Source organism: Spea bombifrons, chromosome 12 (assembly GCF_027358695.1).
Source record: "Spea bombifrons isolate aSpeBom1 chromosome 12, aSpeBom1.2.pri, whole genome shotgun sequence".
Lineage (NCBI taxonomy): Eukaryota > Metazoa > Chordata > Amphibia > Anura > Pelobatidae > Spea > Spea bombifrons.
Window position 1 is genome coordinate 20572020 of NC_071098.1, and position 19146 is coordinate 20591165.

A 19146-nucleotide genomic window follows, 5' to 3' on the forward strand; every position below is an offset into this window, starting at 1 on the left:
AGCTACTTTGTCATCTTGACCATCTCTTTTATCCACTGCTCTGGACAATGCATCAGCCGTATACATCATTTTCCCTGGTGTGTATGTCACCTTTAGGGTATAACGTTGCAATTTGATCATCATTCTTTGAATCCTTAGAGGACAGTCATTGAGAGACTTTGTGAACAATGCTATCAACGGTTTGTGATCGGTTTCCACATTTACCAATTGTCCTGAAATAAATTGATGAAATCTGTTACATGCAAACAATATACTAAGAAGTTCTTTCTCTATCTGAGCATATCTAGTTTCAGCACCAGACATGGAGCGGGAAGCATATGCTACTGCTTGCCAGGTACTATCATGGTCTTGTAGTAGAACTGCTCCTATTCCATTTTGTGATGCATCAGACGATATTTTAATGGCTTTAGCAGGATCATAAAACTTTAACACCGGTTCATGCGTAAGCACTTCCTTTAAGTGTTGCCACGCTGTTTCTTGCTCATGATTCCAGTTCCATGCATTCTTCTTTTCTAGTAACCATCTCAGCGGTGCTATTTTCTCTGACAGGTTGGGTATAAACTTTCCCATGTAATTTACCATACCTAGAAACCTCTGCACATCTTTTACGTTTTGCGGTTTCTTCATGTATTTTATTGCCGATATCTTCATGGGATCAGGCCTTACACCTTGATCACTGATGATGTCTCCAACAAGCTTCAGCTCTTTTAGTCCTAATTGGCATTTTTCTTTGTTTAGCTTCAAGTTGGCTTGTCGAGTAGCTTCTAGAACTTTCCTGAGACGAGAATCATGTTCACCTTAGTAGTTCCCCATATGATAATATCATCCATGGATGTGTCCACACCTTCAATGTGCTCATATAGCATGTGAATAGTTTTGTGATATACTTCTGGGGCAGATGCAATACCAAATGGTAATCTCAGAAATCTGTATCTGGCATATGGTGAGTTGAACGTACACAACTTTGAACTGTCTTCATCCAACTTCAATTGCCAAAATCCAGAGGAAGCATCTAATTTACTGAAATATTTAGCATTCGCAAATTGCGACATGATCTCTTCGCGAGTAGGTAACTTAAAATGTTCTCTTTTTATGGCTTTATTTAAATCGCGAGGATCCAGGCAAATACGCAATTTTCCATTTTTCTTATCTACTATTACTAGGGAATTTACCCATTCAGTTGGTTCGTCTATTTTTGCAATGACTCCCATGCTTTCCATTCTATCAAGCTCTGCTTTGAGTTGGTCTTGAAGTGCAAATGGCACTTTTCTGCAGGGATGTACCACTGGCAGTACCGTTTTGTCTATCCTGATGTGTGTTCACCTGGTGGACAACCAAGCCCATTAAATAAATCACTGTATTCTTCCAATAAGCCTTCATATTCTGGATCACTTCCAGTTTCCAGCACAAGTACTCTTTTCACTAGATTCAGTCTTTCACAATATGATAAACCTATTATTGCTTGAACATTTTTTGGAACAACAATAAAAGATAGAGTGTGCACTTTAGTTTTATATGTCACTTTTGCTAAACATCTGCCTTTCACAGGTATATTTGCACCAGAGTATCCTGTAACTCTGATATTAGTCTCCTGTAGTGTTGGTCTTGGCTTCATCAGATTAAACACAGACTCTGATATGACATTAATTTGCGCTCCTGTATCTAATTTAAATGGCAACTTTATATTTTGCACCTGCAGTGTAAGGATCCAGTCCTCTGTTTGTTTCTCATTCTGCAGCAGTGTGTCTACATAGAATTCCTCTACAGCATTTTCATTCAGTGTGTGAACTTGCTTTCCTGCACTTTTGCAGCAGCGTGCATAATGATTTAATTTACCACATTTATTACAGTTCTGTCCATATGCGGGACATTTTCTCTGTTCATGTTCAGTACCACATCTATTACAAAGCTTTTGCTGCTTATCTATATTCACTCTGCTTCCTTTTCTGTTTTGCATCTTTTTATTCTCCATTTTACTTTTTTGCTCACTCCTCAGTTGATCTACAGTGCATGTTTCAGTAACTAACTCTTTAGCCTGTGATTTAACTGTTTCAGCTGCTCTACGCAATGCTAAGGCCTTGTCCAGATTCAGGTCTTGCTCTCTTAGTAGCCTTTCTCTCAGTCCATTATCTGGTATCCCACAAACAATTCTGTCTTTTATTAAAGAATCTGTTAATTCTCCAAACTCACATGTTTTGCTGCGACTTCTCAGCTCATTTACATACTGATCAATCATTTCTCCTGGCTTCTGCATGCATGTAAAAAATCTGTGCCTTTCATATGTGACATTCCTTTTAGGTATGCAATATTCTTCAAATTTATCCATTATTGGGATTAATTTTAGATTATCTCCTTCTGGAAACACAAAGTTATTGTACACTTCCAGTGCTTCTTCACCCACTACATGCAGAAATAATGAGGATTTCATTTTCTCACTTTTTCTGTCAGCATCAATTGCAGGCAGATATAATTCAAATCTTTGTTTAAATCTCTTCCAATTTGCAGCAACATCCCCAGTTAACTGAAGTTTTGGTGGTGGTTGCAGAGCTTCCATGTTTTCCTACCTTGCTTTTTGCAGATTTTTTATGCAGCTCTCAGCAAGATGGCAGCTTGTTGGAACACTCTTTAGCAGACTTTCAGACACCAAACTCTCCCTTCAATCCTGTACTTCTGACACCATGTTGTGTTTTCTATGGTTCTTGCAGAATAATTAATGCTGACACTCACTTCAGATGAACAGTTTATTCTTTAATCAGTAACAACATCACTGGTAGAGTCCTTGCTCAACTAACATCAACATGTGCTCACATAAACCCCTCCTACTCAGGGAATCCCCTGCCTATTAAAGCAACACAGTCCTTTAATATGCACATATCACTACACCGAGTACAGTGATACCACCCATGCATGGGTTTGTCAGGTGGATAAAAAGGCCACATTTGGGACGTGCGCTTTTTCTCACATTTTGGTCAGTCTGTGCCTATGCCCTGTCTTTGAGCTCGGCCACTCCAAATTTTTTTTTAAATTAGACACCCCTTGTTTTGTTTGGTGTTGATCGAGGCATTTCAGCAACACCATTAAATTTGGGAAGTGATCATTGTTCGCCTCCTAAAGTTTTAAAACGGTCGTCCGCTGCCATACAGTGTATGGCGGATGTTGACACCCACGGGGAGGGGCCAGGCATGGCCCATGATGCCGATCTAGGTGTTGCTGAATGTCTAGACATCGAGGCATTACAGCAACACCATTTAACGCAATAGGCGTTGAAAGTTATGTTTCTGTGTTTGCAGATGACACTAAACTAGGTAAAGTAATACAGGGCGAGCAGGATATTACAGTGCTGCAGAGGGATCTAGATAGACTGGGGGACTGGGCACACAAATGGCAGATGAAATTCAATGTAGATAAATGTAAAGTTATGCACTTCGGGGTATGGAATGCACAAGCAACTTACACCCTAAATGGTAGTGAATTAGGGGTAACGACAAATGAGAAGGATTTGGGAATTGTTATAGACAACAAACTAGGCAACATTGTGCAATGTCAGTCAGCAGTTGTTAAGGCCAGCAAGGTATTGTCGTGTATAAAAAGGGGCATCAATTCGCGGGATAAAAATATAATTTTGCCTCTGTATAAATCAATGGTAAGGCCGCACCTTGAATATGCTGTGCAATTTTGGGCACCTGTTCTAAAGAAGGATATCATAGCACTAGAAAGGGTGAAGAGGCGGGCTACACAATTAATAAAAGGAATGGTTATGAAGAAAGGTTAACAAATTTAAATCTGTTTAGTTTAGAAAAACGGCACCTCAGAGGGGATATGATAACATTAATATAAATCTATTCGGGGCCAATTCATAAACAGGACTATGCACAGGACACGTGGTCATGCGTTCAGACTGGAAGAAAGGAGATTTAGTGTAAGGCAGAGGAAAGTTTTTTTTAACAGTAAGGACAATAAGGATGTGGAATTCTCTGCCTGCAGAGGTAGTTTTATCAGAGTCTGTACAGACGTTTAAACTGCAACTGGATGGATACTTGGAAAAACATAATATTCAGGGATATAATCTTTAATTATGGGGAAACGGCTTATTGATCCAAGGAGAAATCTGACTGCCATTTTGGGGTCAAGAAGGAATTTTTTCCCAGGTTAGTGCAAAATTGGAAAGAGAGAAACTGGGTTTTTTTGCCTTCTTTTGGATCAACAGCAACAAATTAACAGATTTAGGATATTTTTCAGCCTACATAACTATGTAACTATATCACTATGTATGTGACCTCTAAACTAGCCCTCTTTGGCTGGACATTTTGCAGTCCCACAAGGGCTCTGTTAGGTTATTTCATTTGTAAAAATTATCTTCTTAACAAAATGTTAAGAGTAATAATAGAACTAGATATTTACCTACAGGAATTAGATGTGGGCTGCTATTGAAATAGAAAAAAAAGCAGTTAATGGGAAATGTCATGAAAAATGCTTTAAGGGTTAATAAGGCCTATTGTGCGAACAACATAAAATTGTGGGCTGGAAGTGCATCTTCAAGAATGTCCTGTTCTGGGTGCCATAAAATCCTACAGGGGACCAGGGACTGGGGTCATGGAGGTGATGCAGCAGCTAGCATCTTCAGAGTTATGTTTTGAACAATATGGTTAATTTCCATAACAGAATCATAACTTGAACATGTTCTGTGTGCTGATAATATGACCCGGCGAATGCTTTGTAACACGGCAGGGGAGGGTTAAACAGGGCATGAATAGTAAGACTTGATCACCTAGTTACTTTTATTATAGGTAGATTGTTTGGTCCCTGTAAACTTGTAAGAACATGGGAGATGTGATCACCCCAGCGTTATTAATGTACGTGGTATGATAATTTAAGAATATGATGTAGTAAAACATCAGGCAGGAGTTTGCTGCCAGGGTTTACAGCACAGCTCATTAGAAATGTCGTAAAGTGTCTGGGTTACACACTGCCCTCCCCATATGGCGCCAAATGTGCAGTCTTCCAGAGATGAAGGAAGAAGATTCCTGTAAGAATGGGAATTTCCTATTTGAACAAATCTGGATATTCCCATGGATTATTTTACTTTGTTTTATGTAAATTTTCTATATTTTTATCAGTGTTTCTGTTTATACTGTTTTGTATTGTGGATTTTTGTATGTTCTTTCTTACCGTTATTTTGGATTAAGCACTGTGATCATTTTTGTCAGATCAAATATCAATTAATTTTGAATTGGTTACTCTGGCTACGCCCAAAAGGTATCACATTACAGTTTTTCTATTTTGTTTTCACTTGTTTGACCTAATTTGGTTAGAGTTTGAGGAGTTCAGGGGGTTATTGACCCATAGGTATCCCTATTATAGAATTTATTTTCACAGCTTGTGGTTCAGTTTTAGATTTCCTAGTGACCACCAGATGTCGCTGTTTTAAGGAAGAATTAGCCATATTATTACCATATTTGCTCGATTATAAGACGAGGTTTTTTTCAGAGCAAATGCTCTGAAAAATACCCCTCGTCTTGTAATCGGGGTCGTCTTCTAATCAGACCTCAAATGAGGTCTGCTATTAAACTAAGATCCAGATCCCCCGCATCGCTGCAGGGGACCTGGATCCTCCTGTGCGGTAACCTCAGCTGCTGCCGGCGTCTATCACCGAGCGCCGGTGAAAGTGCCGGCAGCAGCCGAGGTTGCATACGCGCGTACCTTCCTGCTCCCGGGATAGCCCTCCCACTGCGGGGAAGCAGAGCCGGTTGTGGAGATTGCTGCAGGACCGGGACCCGGCGGCACTGTGCTGTCCCAAAGCAGATCCAGTAGAGCTCTTCAATTTTCGTGAGGAGGCGGGGCCTAGCGGGGTCAAACAGCGTCATGCTGAAATCCCGTGGGAGCTGCAGCAAGCGCCTGCTGAGGCATCGCGGTGAGTGAAGTGCCTGAGTGGGTATATTAGTGTCTGGGTAGGTAGGTAAGTGTCAGAGTGGGTAGGTAAGTGTCTGGGTGGGAAGTGTCTCAGTGGGTAGGTAAGTGTCTGGGTGGGTATATTAGTGTCTGGGTAAGGCATGCCTGGGGGGCAGATGTGCATAACCTGCGGCAGATGAGCATAACTGGGGGCAGGTTGGTAAATAAAAGGAAATTAAAAACAACAAAAAAAAATAGACATGAATTATTATTTACTAGTAAAACTTTTTTCCTATAGGGTCGTCTTATAATCAGACTTTTTCTTTTATTCCTAAATTAATATTCAGATTTTGGGGGGTCGTCTTATAATCGGTAGTACAGAGTGATTTTAGTGAGGAAGTTTTTTGTTTTTTTTTTAAACTTTTTCAATGTACTAATTCTACCACCAGCCTTTGTCAAAGTTTGCAGTGGTATTTTTTGTGTGTATATTTCCTACACACGTTGTACTTTAGGTATACATTTATATGGTATACGTCACCGTCACACAACACCCCAATATGTGTTTAGCATCATCTCCCGAGTACAATGATGGGTAAAATACATGGGTTTGCCTGGCTGTTTGGGGCGCAAAAGGGTCACATTTGATGCAGGCGGATTTTTCAATGTTGAACTAGGACATTTGACGATCCACTGCACATGCCCTATTTAGTACATCGTTGAGTCTGGCCAATTCAGTGTGCCCAATAAAACCAGGGTATTTCAAATGCTGGTACTTTAACTCTTTGCATGCACACCAGCCTTTGTTTGCTGTATTTTTGTGTGTGTATTTTTCCTACACACTGGTATATGTATATGTGTTCAGCAACATCTCCTGAGTACAGTGACACCCCACATGTATGGGTTTGGCGGGTTGTTTGGGTACTAAAAGGCCACATTTTTCAAATTGGAAATTAGACATGTAGTCATCCTTCCCCGTGTGTTAATTGGGACATTGTTGAACCCGGCCAATTCAATTTACCCCATGAAATCATAAATTTTTTAAACATAGACATTTTAACTCATTCCATGCAAGAATTGTTTGAAGATAAAGCTCTAATTTTAGGAATTGCTCATAGAAATATTTTGTTATATATATATATATTATTGGGGGGGTAAATTATTTTTACATGTTACCATTTTTTCCTTCCCATTATTTATTTTAGTTATCACACTGTGATTAGAAAGCTGGGCTCCATTGACTTGCATGGTTGAATTAAGTACCAGTATTCAACCTGCAAGGGGAGCCAAACTTCTCAGGAGGGTCTGGAGAGACCAACTTTTTCACAGCGAGTCGTAGGTGTTTTCGGTGTCACTGAATGCCTTGCTATCGAGGCATTTCAGCGACACCATTGACATTGAAATCGTTGAGCGCCTCCTAAACTCCTTTAAAACAGGCGTGGTACTTGATGCCTCAGGGATGCCGTTTGGGTGCCGAAAGCGCACGTAGATCACTTTCTGCACCTGTTAGTGCATGACATGCTCAGAACGTCAATTTTCATCAAGGGGTTAAACAGCGTGTGTGTGTATGTATATATATATATATATTATAATATTATACACCCTGTATATACAAGGGGCGTTCAAAAAGTTTTTGCACTTTTATTTTATTTATTTTAAAACAAATTACTTCACCTTTCTAATACATAAGTTCTTTACCCACCGTAACTTATGTAATGGTAAGTCTCGTGCTACCCAAGCCTCAAGTATTAAGCCAGAATCACAACCTCATGCTGACGAGTCCCATTAACGACAAAACAGCTGTCCATGAGTGGTGATCTGGCTACTGCACCTCTTACCTGAGTTTTGTCTAAAGTCTTGTACAGCGGGCAATTACTTTCAAGGGATCCATGTATAAAATGGAAATTGTTTTATTAAATATGCATGCAACAAAAAAAATACAATCATGAAAAAGAAACAATAATCAGGGATTAATCTAGCCTTGGTGCAGCATTAATCTAAATTTTATTAAAGACAGGAGGCGAGTATTTTGTATTATCCTTCTTTACTGAATAACCTCCAGCAGCAAAGGAGTTAACAACCAACATGAAAACAACCAATCAAAACAGACAGGACCCTATAACAGTCCCAAAATCCAGCAACTCCTCCTCTTTCTTTGCGGTGATGCCGAACAGGAAGGCAAAACACCAAGAAGCCGAAGACTGGAACAGAAACGTCAGAACAGACAGGAAAGTCGCAGGTAAACAGGAGCATGGAGCCGGAACCACTCAGAGTCGCAGAACGGCCTGAAAAACAGAGGCAAAGTGACAATACCAGGCACACAAATGGATATCCTTGGCACATATCATCATAAGAACAACTGAAACAGGGACAACCCCATACATCCCCCACAACCAAACAGGGAGGGAAAGAGAAAGGGAGGGAAAATACTCGCCTCCTGTCTTTAATAAAATTTAGATTAATGCTGCACCAAGGCTAGATTAATCCCTAATTTTACAGCAAAACAGGAGGCGGAAATAAAAGGTGCGAAAAGTAGACTCCTGGGACCAATCTGCTGCCGAAAGGACGTCTGAAAGGGAACTCCCAAGAGACAAAGCAGCTGAGGCAGCAGCGCCCCGGACCAAGTGAGCCCCAAACCAAGGCTCAACACCAGCCAATCTAAGGATCCATCGAATCCACCTGGCCAAAGTCGGTGCAGAGACAGGACGAAACGGACGTACATAGGCGATAAAGAGAGGACCCGAGGAAGGACTACGAAACAGCCGAGACGCGGAAAGATAAGCCTGAACGCACTGCGCTACGAAAAGTTTGGGTCTATGTGGGAAATAAGGGTAAGAAACAGAAACCGAATTGGACTTAGTCCTGTGAGAAATAGAGACGGAGACCCCGACAGGCGAAAAGGAGAAAGAATCCACATCAAAACGCACAAACGTCGGACACCCGCCGAAAGGAAACCAGACATAACAGCAGAGCAGTCTTAGCCGAAAGCTGACGGAAAGACAGGCGGACCTTATCCGGCCATGCCTCAAGAAAGTCCAGGACCCGCAAGACGGAATAACAAAAAGCGGAATAACGTGCCTAAGGGGGGCGTGCGACCTTCTCTGGATCCCACGGAGAAGGAGACACACCGAAGGATCCTTACGCCCTGGCCAGCCACGGGAACATGGGCGGCAGAGATAGCGACCGGAACAAATTGATGGACCAGTAAGACTTACCCTGGGAATAAAGGTGCGCCAAAAAGTTTAGCACAGCAACTATAGGAGCCGTAACGGGATCGAAACCGAATTCCGCACACCAGCGACACCACACACCCCAGGCCTGGAGATAGGAATTCCGGGTTCCAGGGGCCCAGGAGTCCCAGAGCAGCTCCCTAGCCGCCGCCAATAGTCCCGACACGTCTCAGGATCCCCTGAAACCAGCCAGGCCACAAACGCCAGGTGATCCTGAAGAATCAGGGGATGAGGGTTCCCCTCCGTGTCTAGGAGTAGATCCGGAGAGGAGGGAAGGAGAAGAGGGTCCTCGCAGGACAACTGCAACAGCAGCGGAAACCACGGCTGCGTCCTCCAAAGCAGAGTGATTACGAGAACCGTAACCCTCTTCCTGGAGAGGCAGTGGATCGTCCGCAGGATCATGGCGAATGGTGGGAAGGCATAGGCGCCCCGAGGGAGCCAGGTCTGCAGGAAGGCATCCGCCGCCAGGGAGAGCGGGTCCGGCAGCCAGCTGAAAAAGGCATCTGTCTGACGGTTCATCCTGGAGGCAAAGAGATCCAGGTGAAAAGGACCTCGGCAGTGATCCAGAGCTAGAAACACCTCCCGAAGAAGACGCTAGTCGCTGGCATCCCTCCAGTGGCAAGAAAACCAATCCGCCACCAAATTGTCTTTGCCGGGCAGGTACAATGATTGTACAGGTGATTGTCCAGACAATACTGGTAGAGGTCCTTGGTGAGCTCCGTAAGGAGTCGCGACCTCGTCCCCCCAAGCCGGTTGATGTACCGAACCGGACACATTGTCCATGCGGAGGACGAGGGAACAATGAGTGACGTCCTTGGTAAAGCTGCGGATGGCAAAGGAACCCGCAATGAGTTCCAAACAGTTTATGTGAAGTCCGCGCTCCTCGTCGGACCAAAGACCCCCCCGTTGCCATGTCTCCGCATGCAGCACCCCAGCCAAACAGGCTGGCGTCCGATTCCAGGACGAGATCTGGAACCGAGCCGAAAATGGCTCGCCCGTTCCAGGCGTCCATGTGGGAGAGCCACCAATGAAGCTCCAGCCGAGCCTCCTCGGAGAGAGGGACGAAGAGGTCATAGGAGCCCGAAGATGACGAGTCTTCAACCTCTGAAGAGCCCGGTAGTGCAAAGGACCGGGAAATATGGCCTGAATGGAGGCCGATAGAAGACCTATGACATGCGCCAGATATCTGAGGGAAACAGACAGAGATCGGAGAAGTCTCCGAATCTCCTTCTTGATGGCCAGAACCTTGCCCGTGGCAAGCGGAGCATCGCCGCAACAGAGTCCACGGTGAATCCAAGGAACTGGATCGACTGAGTGGGGACGAGGACCGACTTGGTCTCGTTGATAATAAAGCCGAGGTCCTGGAACAGGCGGACCGCCAAGGCTGTGTCTCGAATCAGGGAATCTCTGTCGGGAGCCATAAGGAGCACATTGTCCAAATAGACGATGCACCGAACACCGCAAGCACGAAGAAACTCCATCACCGGCTTCAGCAGCTTCGTGAAGCACCACGGGGCGGAGCTGAGGCCGAACAGAAGGCAGGTAAACTGTCATAGCAGACACTTCCAACGGAACTGGAGATATCTCCGGTCTTCCGGGTGAACAGGAACCGTTAGATAAGCATCCTTCAAATCCAACTGCGTGAACCAGTCGTTCTCGCAGAGGAGATCCCGCAAAAGATGGATGCCCTCCATCTTGAAGTGACGGTAAACGACCAGAGAGTTCAGGGAACGGAGGTTGATAACAGGACGGAACTCCCCTGATTTCTTCCTCACAAGGAAAATATTGCTCAGGAAGCAAGGGGGACCGGGGGCTCGTTCTATTGGGCCCTTCAATCGTAGAGAGGCCAACTCCAAATAAATAAGGGCCCTTGAGTGGCGCGGAAGACGAGGGGTAAAGGGTGGGGAGACCTGACAAGGAGGGGAAACTAACTCTATGCGAAACCCAGCCACAGTCTCGAGAACCCAGGGATCGGACGTGAGGACGGACCATGCGTGGGAAAAGTACGCCAACCTGCCCGCTACAGGAATAAGGGGAAATGGGGTGCAGACTCTTACCTGCAGACATCTTCCCTCGGTAGGTGGAGGAGCCTCTGCCTCTATTGGAGCCCCGGGAGAAGGGGTGCGGTCCTGGGACCGGTAGGTCGCGGAGGCGTGTGGGAATTGGGGTCTGGAGCTGAAGGCGACTCTGCTGGTGGCATGACCCGTCTGCCGACCAGCCCTGGAGGAAAAATGGTCCCCTTGACGGAAGACACGCTTCATGGATGACCGAGCCTTGTTCAAAGAAGCGAATACATTCACATGGTGACTTAAGTCTTTCATGAATTTCTCCCCGAAGAGGAGGTCGTTGGCTCAGGGCCTAACTCCTTCGGAGCCAGCTCAGCAAGTTTTGCATCCAATTTGAAAAGAGATGGCGCAGTTGGCATTCCCTAGGAGACAGAATGCTCTCTGGACCCACTCACGGACCAAGTGGGCATCTAGCAGAGCTTCCCAACAACTGAAGCCCAAGCAAACTTGCAACATTTTGCTAAAAGCCCTCAAAGCCTGCAATACACTTCTCCATCTTCCCAACAACTGAAGCCCAAGCAAACTTTCAAGATTTTGCTAAAAGGTATACAGAGTGCACCAAGAGATTCCAATACTTATCTGTTATTGTTTTCTGTATTGTTGTTATTATTTTCCTGTTTCTGTGCCAGAATTGTCTATTACCCTTTCTGTCTATCTGTCCTTGATAGCCTAGGAATGCCCATACTGGGATACTGATTGTTTTTATTTGGTAAAATTTATGTCATGCCTGTCACTAATTAAGTGTGTTATATTTTACTTTCTATCATTCTGCTCCACTAACCCCTTATCACCTATATCTGCCCTCTTACTGCCCCTGTCCACTTTAACAGTATTTAACACTCTCCATTACAGCCCTCAAAGCCTGCAATACACTCCTCAATCTTCCCAACAACTGAAATATTTACCCGCACTCCCTGCCCCTTTCCCACCCGCCCCTGTGTTGTTCTAATATATAGACAGTTAATCACATGATCTATTTAAACATGCCAGTAGAGGGCACCAACTCTTTGGATGCCTTTATTAACCTTTACTTAAACCATTCTAAATCTTTTCCATCTCTCCACCCTCACAGCTACCCCAGTACCTCAACACTAAACCTTTATATGTGAAAGCTGCCTCTGTTTGCTCTGCTACTTCTGTTCCCCACATATTCCTCCCTATTCCTATCACTCAAACCACTAAACTCAACCAACATGCGCAACCTAAACAATCTTATCCCTATCATCTCCTACCACAAACTCCTTCTCGTCTTTAACTGTGCCCTATGGAATGCCTGCTTCAGTATGCAACAAACTCGCTTGTATACATGATCTTTTTCTCTCACAGCACTTGGATCCCCTCCCATGATATTACCGCCTCTGCTGCACTTTGCTTCAGAGGATTACACTTCAGTCACACTCCTAGGCCTGATGGCAAAAAGAGTGGTATAGGCATCCTTCTCTCACCTCACTGCACTTACCAGCATATACCCTCCATCCTCCCTCCATCTCATTCTGTATATTTGAGGTTCACACAGTCTGTCTTTTCTCTCCACTTTCTCTTCAAATTGCAGTAATATTATCGCCCTCCAGGTCCTACCTCACAGTTCTTTGACCACTTTTCTGCCTGGCTCCCTTCCTCTCTCCTAATATCCCCTGTCTGGTTATGGGTGACTTTAACATTCCTTTAGATATATCTAACAACTCTGCTAGCTCCAAACTCCTCTCCCTGACATCCTCTTCTGGTCTCTCTCAATGGACTAATTACCCTACACGCATTGAAGGACACTCACTAGATCTGGTTTTCTCCAGATTTCTCCATCTCCCCCTTCCTTCTGTTTGACCACCACCTTCTATCCTTTTCTCCAGTGCTAACCCCTAACAAAACAAACTTGCAGAGCTCACCTCATACTTGTAGGCCATTACCAGATAATACCATTATAATACATAATACCATTTTAACCCTTTCCTGCCCAGACTCAGCAGTCTATTTTTATAACATCTCTCGACAGCATAGCTCCAATTAAATGTTACCCCCGACAACTGAAATGCCAACCGTGGCATACCAAAACCACACGGATTCTTGAGGAGTGCTGCTGCACGGCTGAACGCTTATTCAGAAAATCCAAATCCAGCGAAGACTGTAGTCACTATAAATTCATGCTTCACACCTACAACTCTGCCCTCTCTCTTGCCAAACAGCTCTACTTTTCCACTCTCATATCCTCCCTTTCTTCCAACCTGTGACCGCTTTTTTCCACATTCAACTCCCTTTCTCTGTCCCTCCATACTCACACCACAAACCTCTCTCACTGCCCAAGATCTTGCTACCTACTTCAAAGACAAGATTAAGACTATTAGACCAGACCTCTCCTCTTTACAACCCCCTCCTTCCCACACACCACCACTTTCTCCACTCATCCCATACTAACTGCCTTTTCCCCTGTAACTGAAGAAGAGGTAGCCACTCTTTTTTCTTCCTCTCATCCAGCAACCTGTCCCTTTGACCCCATCCCATCTCACAAAGTCTCTATGTCCATCACTTGCTCCATCACTTACCCACCTATTTAATCTTTCTCTGTCATCTGGAACCTTCAAGCATGCGCTAATCACACCCATTCTAAAAAAATCCTTCCTCAGATCCCATCTGTCTGACTACCTACTGCCCTGCCTTACTGACTTCCTCTCCTCTAATTACCTCCTTGACCCCCTATCTGGTTTCAAACCCCTTCACTCTACTGAAACAGCTCTAACAAATCTCTTTCCTTTTTTTTGATACTGTTGCTCACAATCTTCGTCTTGACTCACTTGCTTCTACAGGCATTGGAGATACAGCTCTCTCCTGGATTGCCTCATATCAGTTTAACTGTTCCTTCTCTATCAGCTTTTCTGGCAAGACATCATCACCTCTTCCACTTTATAATTCATCTCTTGGCAAACTAATCAACTCCTTTGGCCTCCAGTATCATCTATATGCAGATGATACACAAATCTACCCGTCTTCTCCTGATCTCTCATGTCCCTTATTACCAATTGCTTGTCTGCTATTTCTTCATGGATGTCACAACACTACCTGAAACTTAATCTTTCTAAAACTGAATTATCTTCCCTCCTTCCATTTCCACTCCGAATTCTCTATCACCATTAACAACATAACTATCTCTCCTACTAACCAGGCCCGATGCCTTGGGGTCATCCTTGACTCCAACCTCTCCTTCATCCCTCACATTCAGTCCCTCGCCAGATCCTGCCACTTTTACCTAAAAATCTCCTCTCACATCCGCCCATTTCTCACCCAAGAATCCACAAAAACTCGGATTCATTCACTTATCATTTCCCGTCTTGACTATTGCAACAATATTCTGGTTGGTATTCCACTGTCTCAACTCTCTCCTCTACAGTCTGCCCTAAAGGCTGCTGCTAGGCTTATCTTCCTTGCACGCTGCTTCTCTTCTGCTTCCCCACTCTGTGAAACCCTCTATTGGCTCCCTATTACCTTTAGAATTAAATTTAAAATCCTGATTTAAAATCCTGATACTAACATATAGGGCCCTCCATAACACTCCTCCTCCATACATTTCTGCCCTCATAAGCAAATACTCTCCTACTAGATCCTTACATTCTTCCCATGGGCTAAGGCTCTCCTCCTCACTTATCACCTCTTCCTTTTCCCATCTACAAGATTTCACTCTAGCTGCCCCATATCTCTGGAATATACTTCCACCGAACCTTCAGAAAAGCATACCATCTTAGCTACTAGTACTTCCTTGTCACTGATACAACCACCACACTACCTCTCACCCTTTCTCTGTGCCTTATGTTTGTCACCCCATTTTCGTCAAGATTGTAAGCTTGCGAGCAGGGCTCTCCACCTAATGTATCAGTTTGTCTTAGTCTCTCAATTCTCGTCTTGTCATAACCCTTGAATATATGTATTGTATTAAGCGCTGCGTAAATTGTTGGTGCTATATAATAATAATAAATATAATCCAGTCCTAAATTTTCTTGAAGCTTGTAACAGATGAAGGCCATTGACACAAGTCTCGCAATCAAAGTAGAGGTCCCTCAGCAAAGTGTGGCATTATACGTGCCATAATCCCTCTAGATTGTAAACTTGTTTGAGCAGGGCCCTCCTCACCTGTTTCTGGAAGTCAAATTATGTTATATACTTATATCCTGTCTACCTATTTTATAGCGCTACAGAATTTGATGGTGCTATCTAAAACAATAAATAATAATAATATGCCTCTATATGTGTGTTTTGTTTGGGGGAGGTTTTCCAAAGCCTGACTTAGGTGGGCCTGACAGGGATGTTTATATTAGTATGTGTTTAGGCTGGTCAGTTTAGGCTAGTCTGGCTCTATTGGGTACTAGGCTTTATTTTTATGATTTTTTTGGGGGGGGGTTATTGCTTTGTGCACAGTTTGCCACAAATCAGTTCCTGAGCCTTATTGCCATAGTGGACCGTGCTTAATAATGACAATAAACTAAGGAATTTTATTCTATAAATGCTTTAGTGAGAATATAATAAGAAGGTTGAAAATATAAAACATGTAGATTATGCTACACTAATACAACTGTATCAAATATTTCAACACAATTTATGGATCATTAACTTTGCTATATGAAAAGGTTAATACAGAATAATGCTGTCATAACTAGAACTGGTCAGTAATCCTAACACCATCATAAAACTAATATTAAAGGTTGTGACTGTAGGAAAACATTGCCACTGGGATTATAACGTCACTCATGAAATTTTGAACAATCACTTACTATAGTAATTACAGAACTAAATCAGAATACATATATCAGACAGTAGCAATAAACTATGTAAAACACAATGAATATATAATAGTTAAATATTAGATGGCAGAAGCACTTGCATGTTAGTGCCATCACTTTCACTGTAATAGGTAACATGTAGATAGATGATAGAACAACAGATAAAAATCAGAAGAACTGAAAAATGTTCTTAATATCCACAATGTTAAATATAGCAGACTGTGGCTTCCTCAAGAAGATTGTAACTCAGTTCTGTTGCATGTCCACAATAAGAAAAAGATTTTCAGGAGTTCAGATCTGCTACTTGGATTATTCTGCATATTTTATGGTCCGACACATGCATACTTACGAGTAATAAATACATTTTTACTCTGCATTCTGGCATCATTAATTTACGCAAATGTGCATAGCAAAAAGTTAAAATAAGGAAGAACCAATTTGCTAAAGCAGTAACATAATATATACGATACAATATTTGATTAGGTATTTAATGTGTTCTCACAGCTAATCAAATAAACACATGCATATTTAACATATTTTGCTTGAGCTGTCCTTAGGAGAGCAAATGATAAAGCCACAAGTTCCATACTATTCCATAACATGGAGCCTGATCTTTACCAACTTGTCCAAGGTAAACTAAAATAATCTGGGATTGTACATCCACATAAAGTTATTTCAACTCTGTATCCCCAGATATTATGGTTGTATGATAGGAAATGTGACATTGCAAAGAGCTGCAGTCGCTAAAGTTCATATAGCAAACATCACACTGATGTTTTTCTCCAGTATGGATTTGCTTATGACGTGTCAGCTCCCTCATGTCCCGGCAAGTGTGCTGGCAAATCTGGCACTGGAAAGGTTTTCCTCTAAAATGAGTATATTTGTGGCGTGTAAGATGAGAAGTCCTCTTAAATGCTTTACCACAAATCTTGCACAGATGAGGTTTTTGTTGGGAGTGGGCAATACTATGCCTCTGGAGGTAGGAAAAATACTCAAATATCCGAAAGCACACTGGGCATGTATAAACTTTACGAGGTGCTAAAGATTTAGATGCACCATTAAATGAACTATTCAAATTTGTCTGATTATATAGGTTACTAGTTTTTACTGATTTTGGTTCTTCAACTACCACAGTGTATGGCAGCCCTTGGCTGTCAATAAGCAAAAATCTCCTGTATATCGAGTTCTCTGCAGGCTTATCTTTTTGCTTGTTGACTATTGTTTCTACTTTTTCCTTATCTTGAGATGGAGATGACCTTCTGATTTTTATCTCTTTATGTTCAGTAACAGATGTACTTACTGTTGTCCTGAAAGATACATTATTGTTAGTATCTTTATTTTCAAATTTAGTATTCACAGAAGGCATATCTCTGTAAGAGATGAAATGTTTATCATAAAGGTCTTTGTGCATTTTATCTATTGGCTGTACAGAAGATTTAGGATCAGGAATGTTGTTATGGGGCTGACAAAAAGGAATTTCAATATCACAAGCGGATTCTTCAAACAGGTCACCATCATGACCATGCAAAATAGTTTCCGTTGTTAAAGTGTGTTTGCTCCCCTGTACTTTAGCTAACTGCGATATGGTTGGAGCAGAATCTTTGGCATGAAAGGGGTGATACAGATTCTGTTTAACATCCACCCTCGACACATTTAGTATATTTGTTTGCGGAAGTAACAAATGACCAACATTTCTAGTTTCAAAAGGCAACTTCTTAGCCTTTGCTATAATTTCTGAATCATGAGTGTTGCTGATTTCCATGTTTTTGATATGCTCCATATGCGTCCATTTCTTTTCTGAATATTTGTTGATCCATTTGATATCAGATTCTTTGAGATGAAGTATGCCACTCTCACCTTGTTCTTGTTCTCTTGAAGTGAGGCTACATACAGTCCATGAACTTTCTGGACAAGTTTTACATTTCGGTTCCCCTGAACTGGCTTTTTTCTTTAGAAATTTCCCTGTATTGAGTTTCACGTGCTGATTCCCAAGCAAGTTCTTTTGCTCAGCAATGTTGCTCTTCTGTTTAACGAATTTAAAGCCAGTTGAATTTTTTTTTCTGTGTTCGGTATCCATTTGCAAAACTGTAAAATATATTTAAAGGAAAATCAGAAATTAGAATACCTAAGCAACAAAGTTTTGTTAAAAGTCGGAAAACATTATCGCACGTTTTAAAATCAAATTTATCAAAACCAAATATGTATAAGAGTTGGTACTTGTGAATGAAAAATTACAACAGAAATCTATTTTATTATGAATGCACATTTCCGTAATTGTACAGTTTTATAAAAGGTGTTTTTGTATTTTGTCAAAACAAAAATCTATTAAGATATGAGGTATATCATGTGCTATTTTGTTTTTTACTAAGCTGAACACAAGAACGTAGCCTTTATATTTGCTTCCTTGGATATTTCCTGCGCAGACAGCTATATAACAGTAACAGTACAAAGACAAAGCGTGTTGTTCATCAAGCTGAATGCCATAAAATATAATCTAAAATGGAAAGGCAGGCCACGTAGACATTTTCTCTCAATGCTATTAACAGACATAGCACCACATGTATTATCACATATATTATAACTCATCAAAATGCCTAAGGTATAATAAATGACTTTCCTAATAATACACATCAAAGGATAGAAAGTGCTGGTAAAAAACCTAATTTCTCCATTTAGAATCAACACTCACAAAAGTTGGACATTAACAAAATGCTTGGCAACTAATAGCATTAAAAATTTACATGAATTCCAACTTATTATTATTATCTTTTATATAGCGCCAACAATTTACACAGCGCTTAATACAATACATATATTCAAGGGGTATGACAAGATGAGAATTGACAGACTAAGATAAACCAATACATTAGGTGGAGACAGCCCTGCTCGCAAGTTTACAACCTTGATGAAATCTTGACAAACATAAGGCACAGAGAAAGGGTGAGAGGTAGTGTGGTGGTTGTATCAGTGACAAGGAAGTTCTAGCAGCTAAAATGGTATGCTTCTCTGAAGAAGTGAGTTTTGAGATGTTTCTTGAATGTTGGGAGGGAGGGTGAATGCTGAAGGTTCGGTGGAAGTAGATTCCAGAGATATGGGGCAGCCCGAGTGAAATCTTGTAGACGGGAAAAGGAAGAGGTGATAAGTGAGGAGGAGAGCCTTAGCCCGTGGGAAAAACGTAAGGATTGAGTAGGAGAGTATTTG

At 42.2% G+C, this 19146-nt stretch overlaps 1 protein-coding gene across 2 annotated transcripts in view; it reads right to left on the bottom strand.

The window, feature by feature from the left end:
- Positions 1-15655: 15655 nt before the first annotated feature.
- LOC128469649 (adult enhancer factor 1-like) overlaps positions 15656-19146 on the bottom strand; it is a 28062-nt gene continuing 24571 nt past the window's right edge. For both annotated transcript variants that reach the window (XM_053451469.1, XM_053451468.1), the window contains exon 3: positions 15656-18030. In XM_053451469.1, coding sequence (XP_053307444.1) covers positions 16616-18022 — 1407 coding nt within the window. In that variant the 5' untranslated portion in view covers positions 18023-18030 and the 3' untranslated portion in view covers positions 15656-16615. The remainder of the gene's footprint in view (positions 18031-19146) is intronic.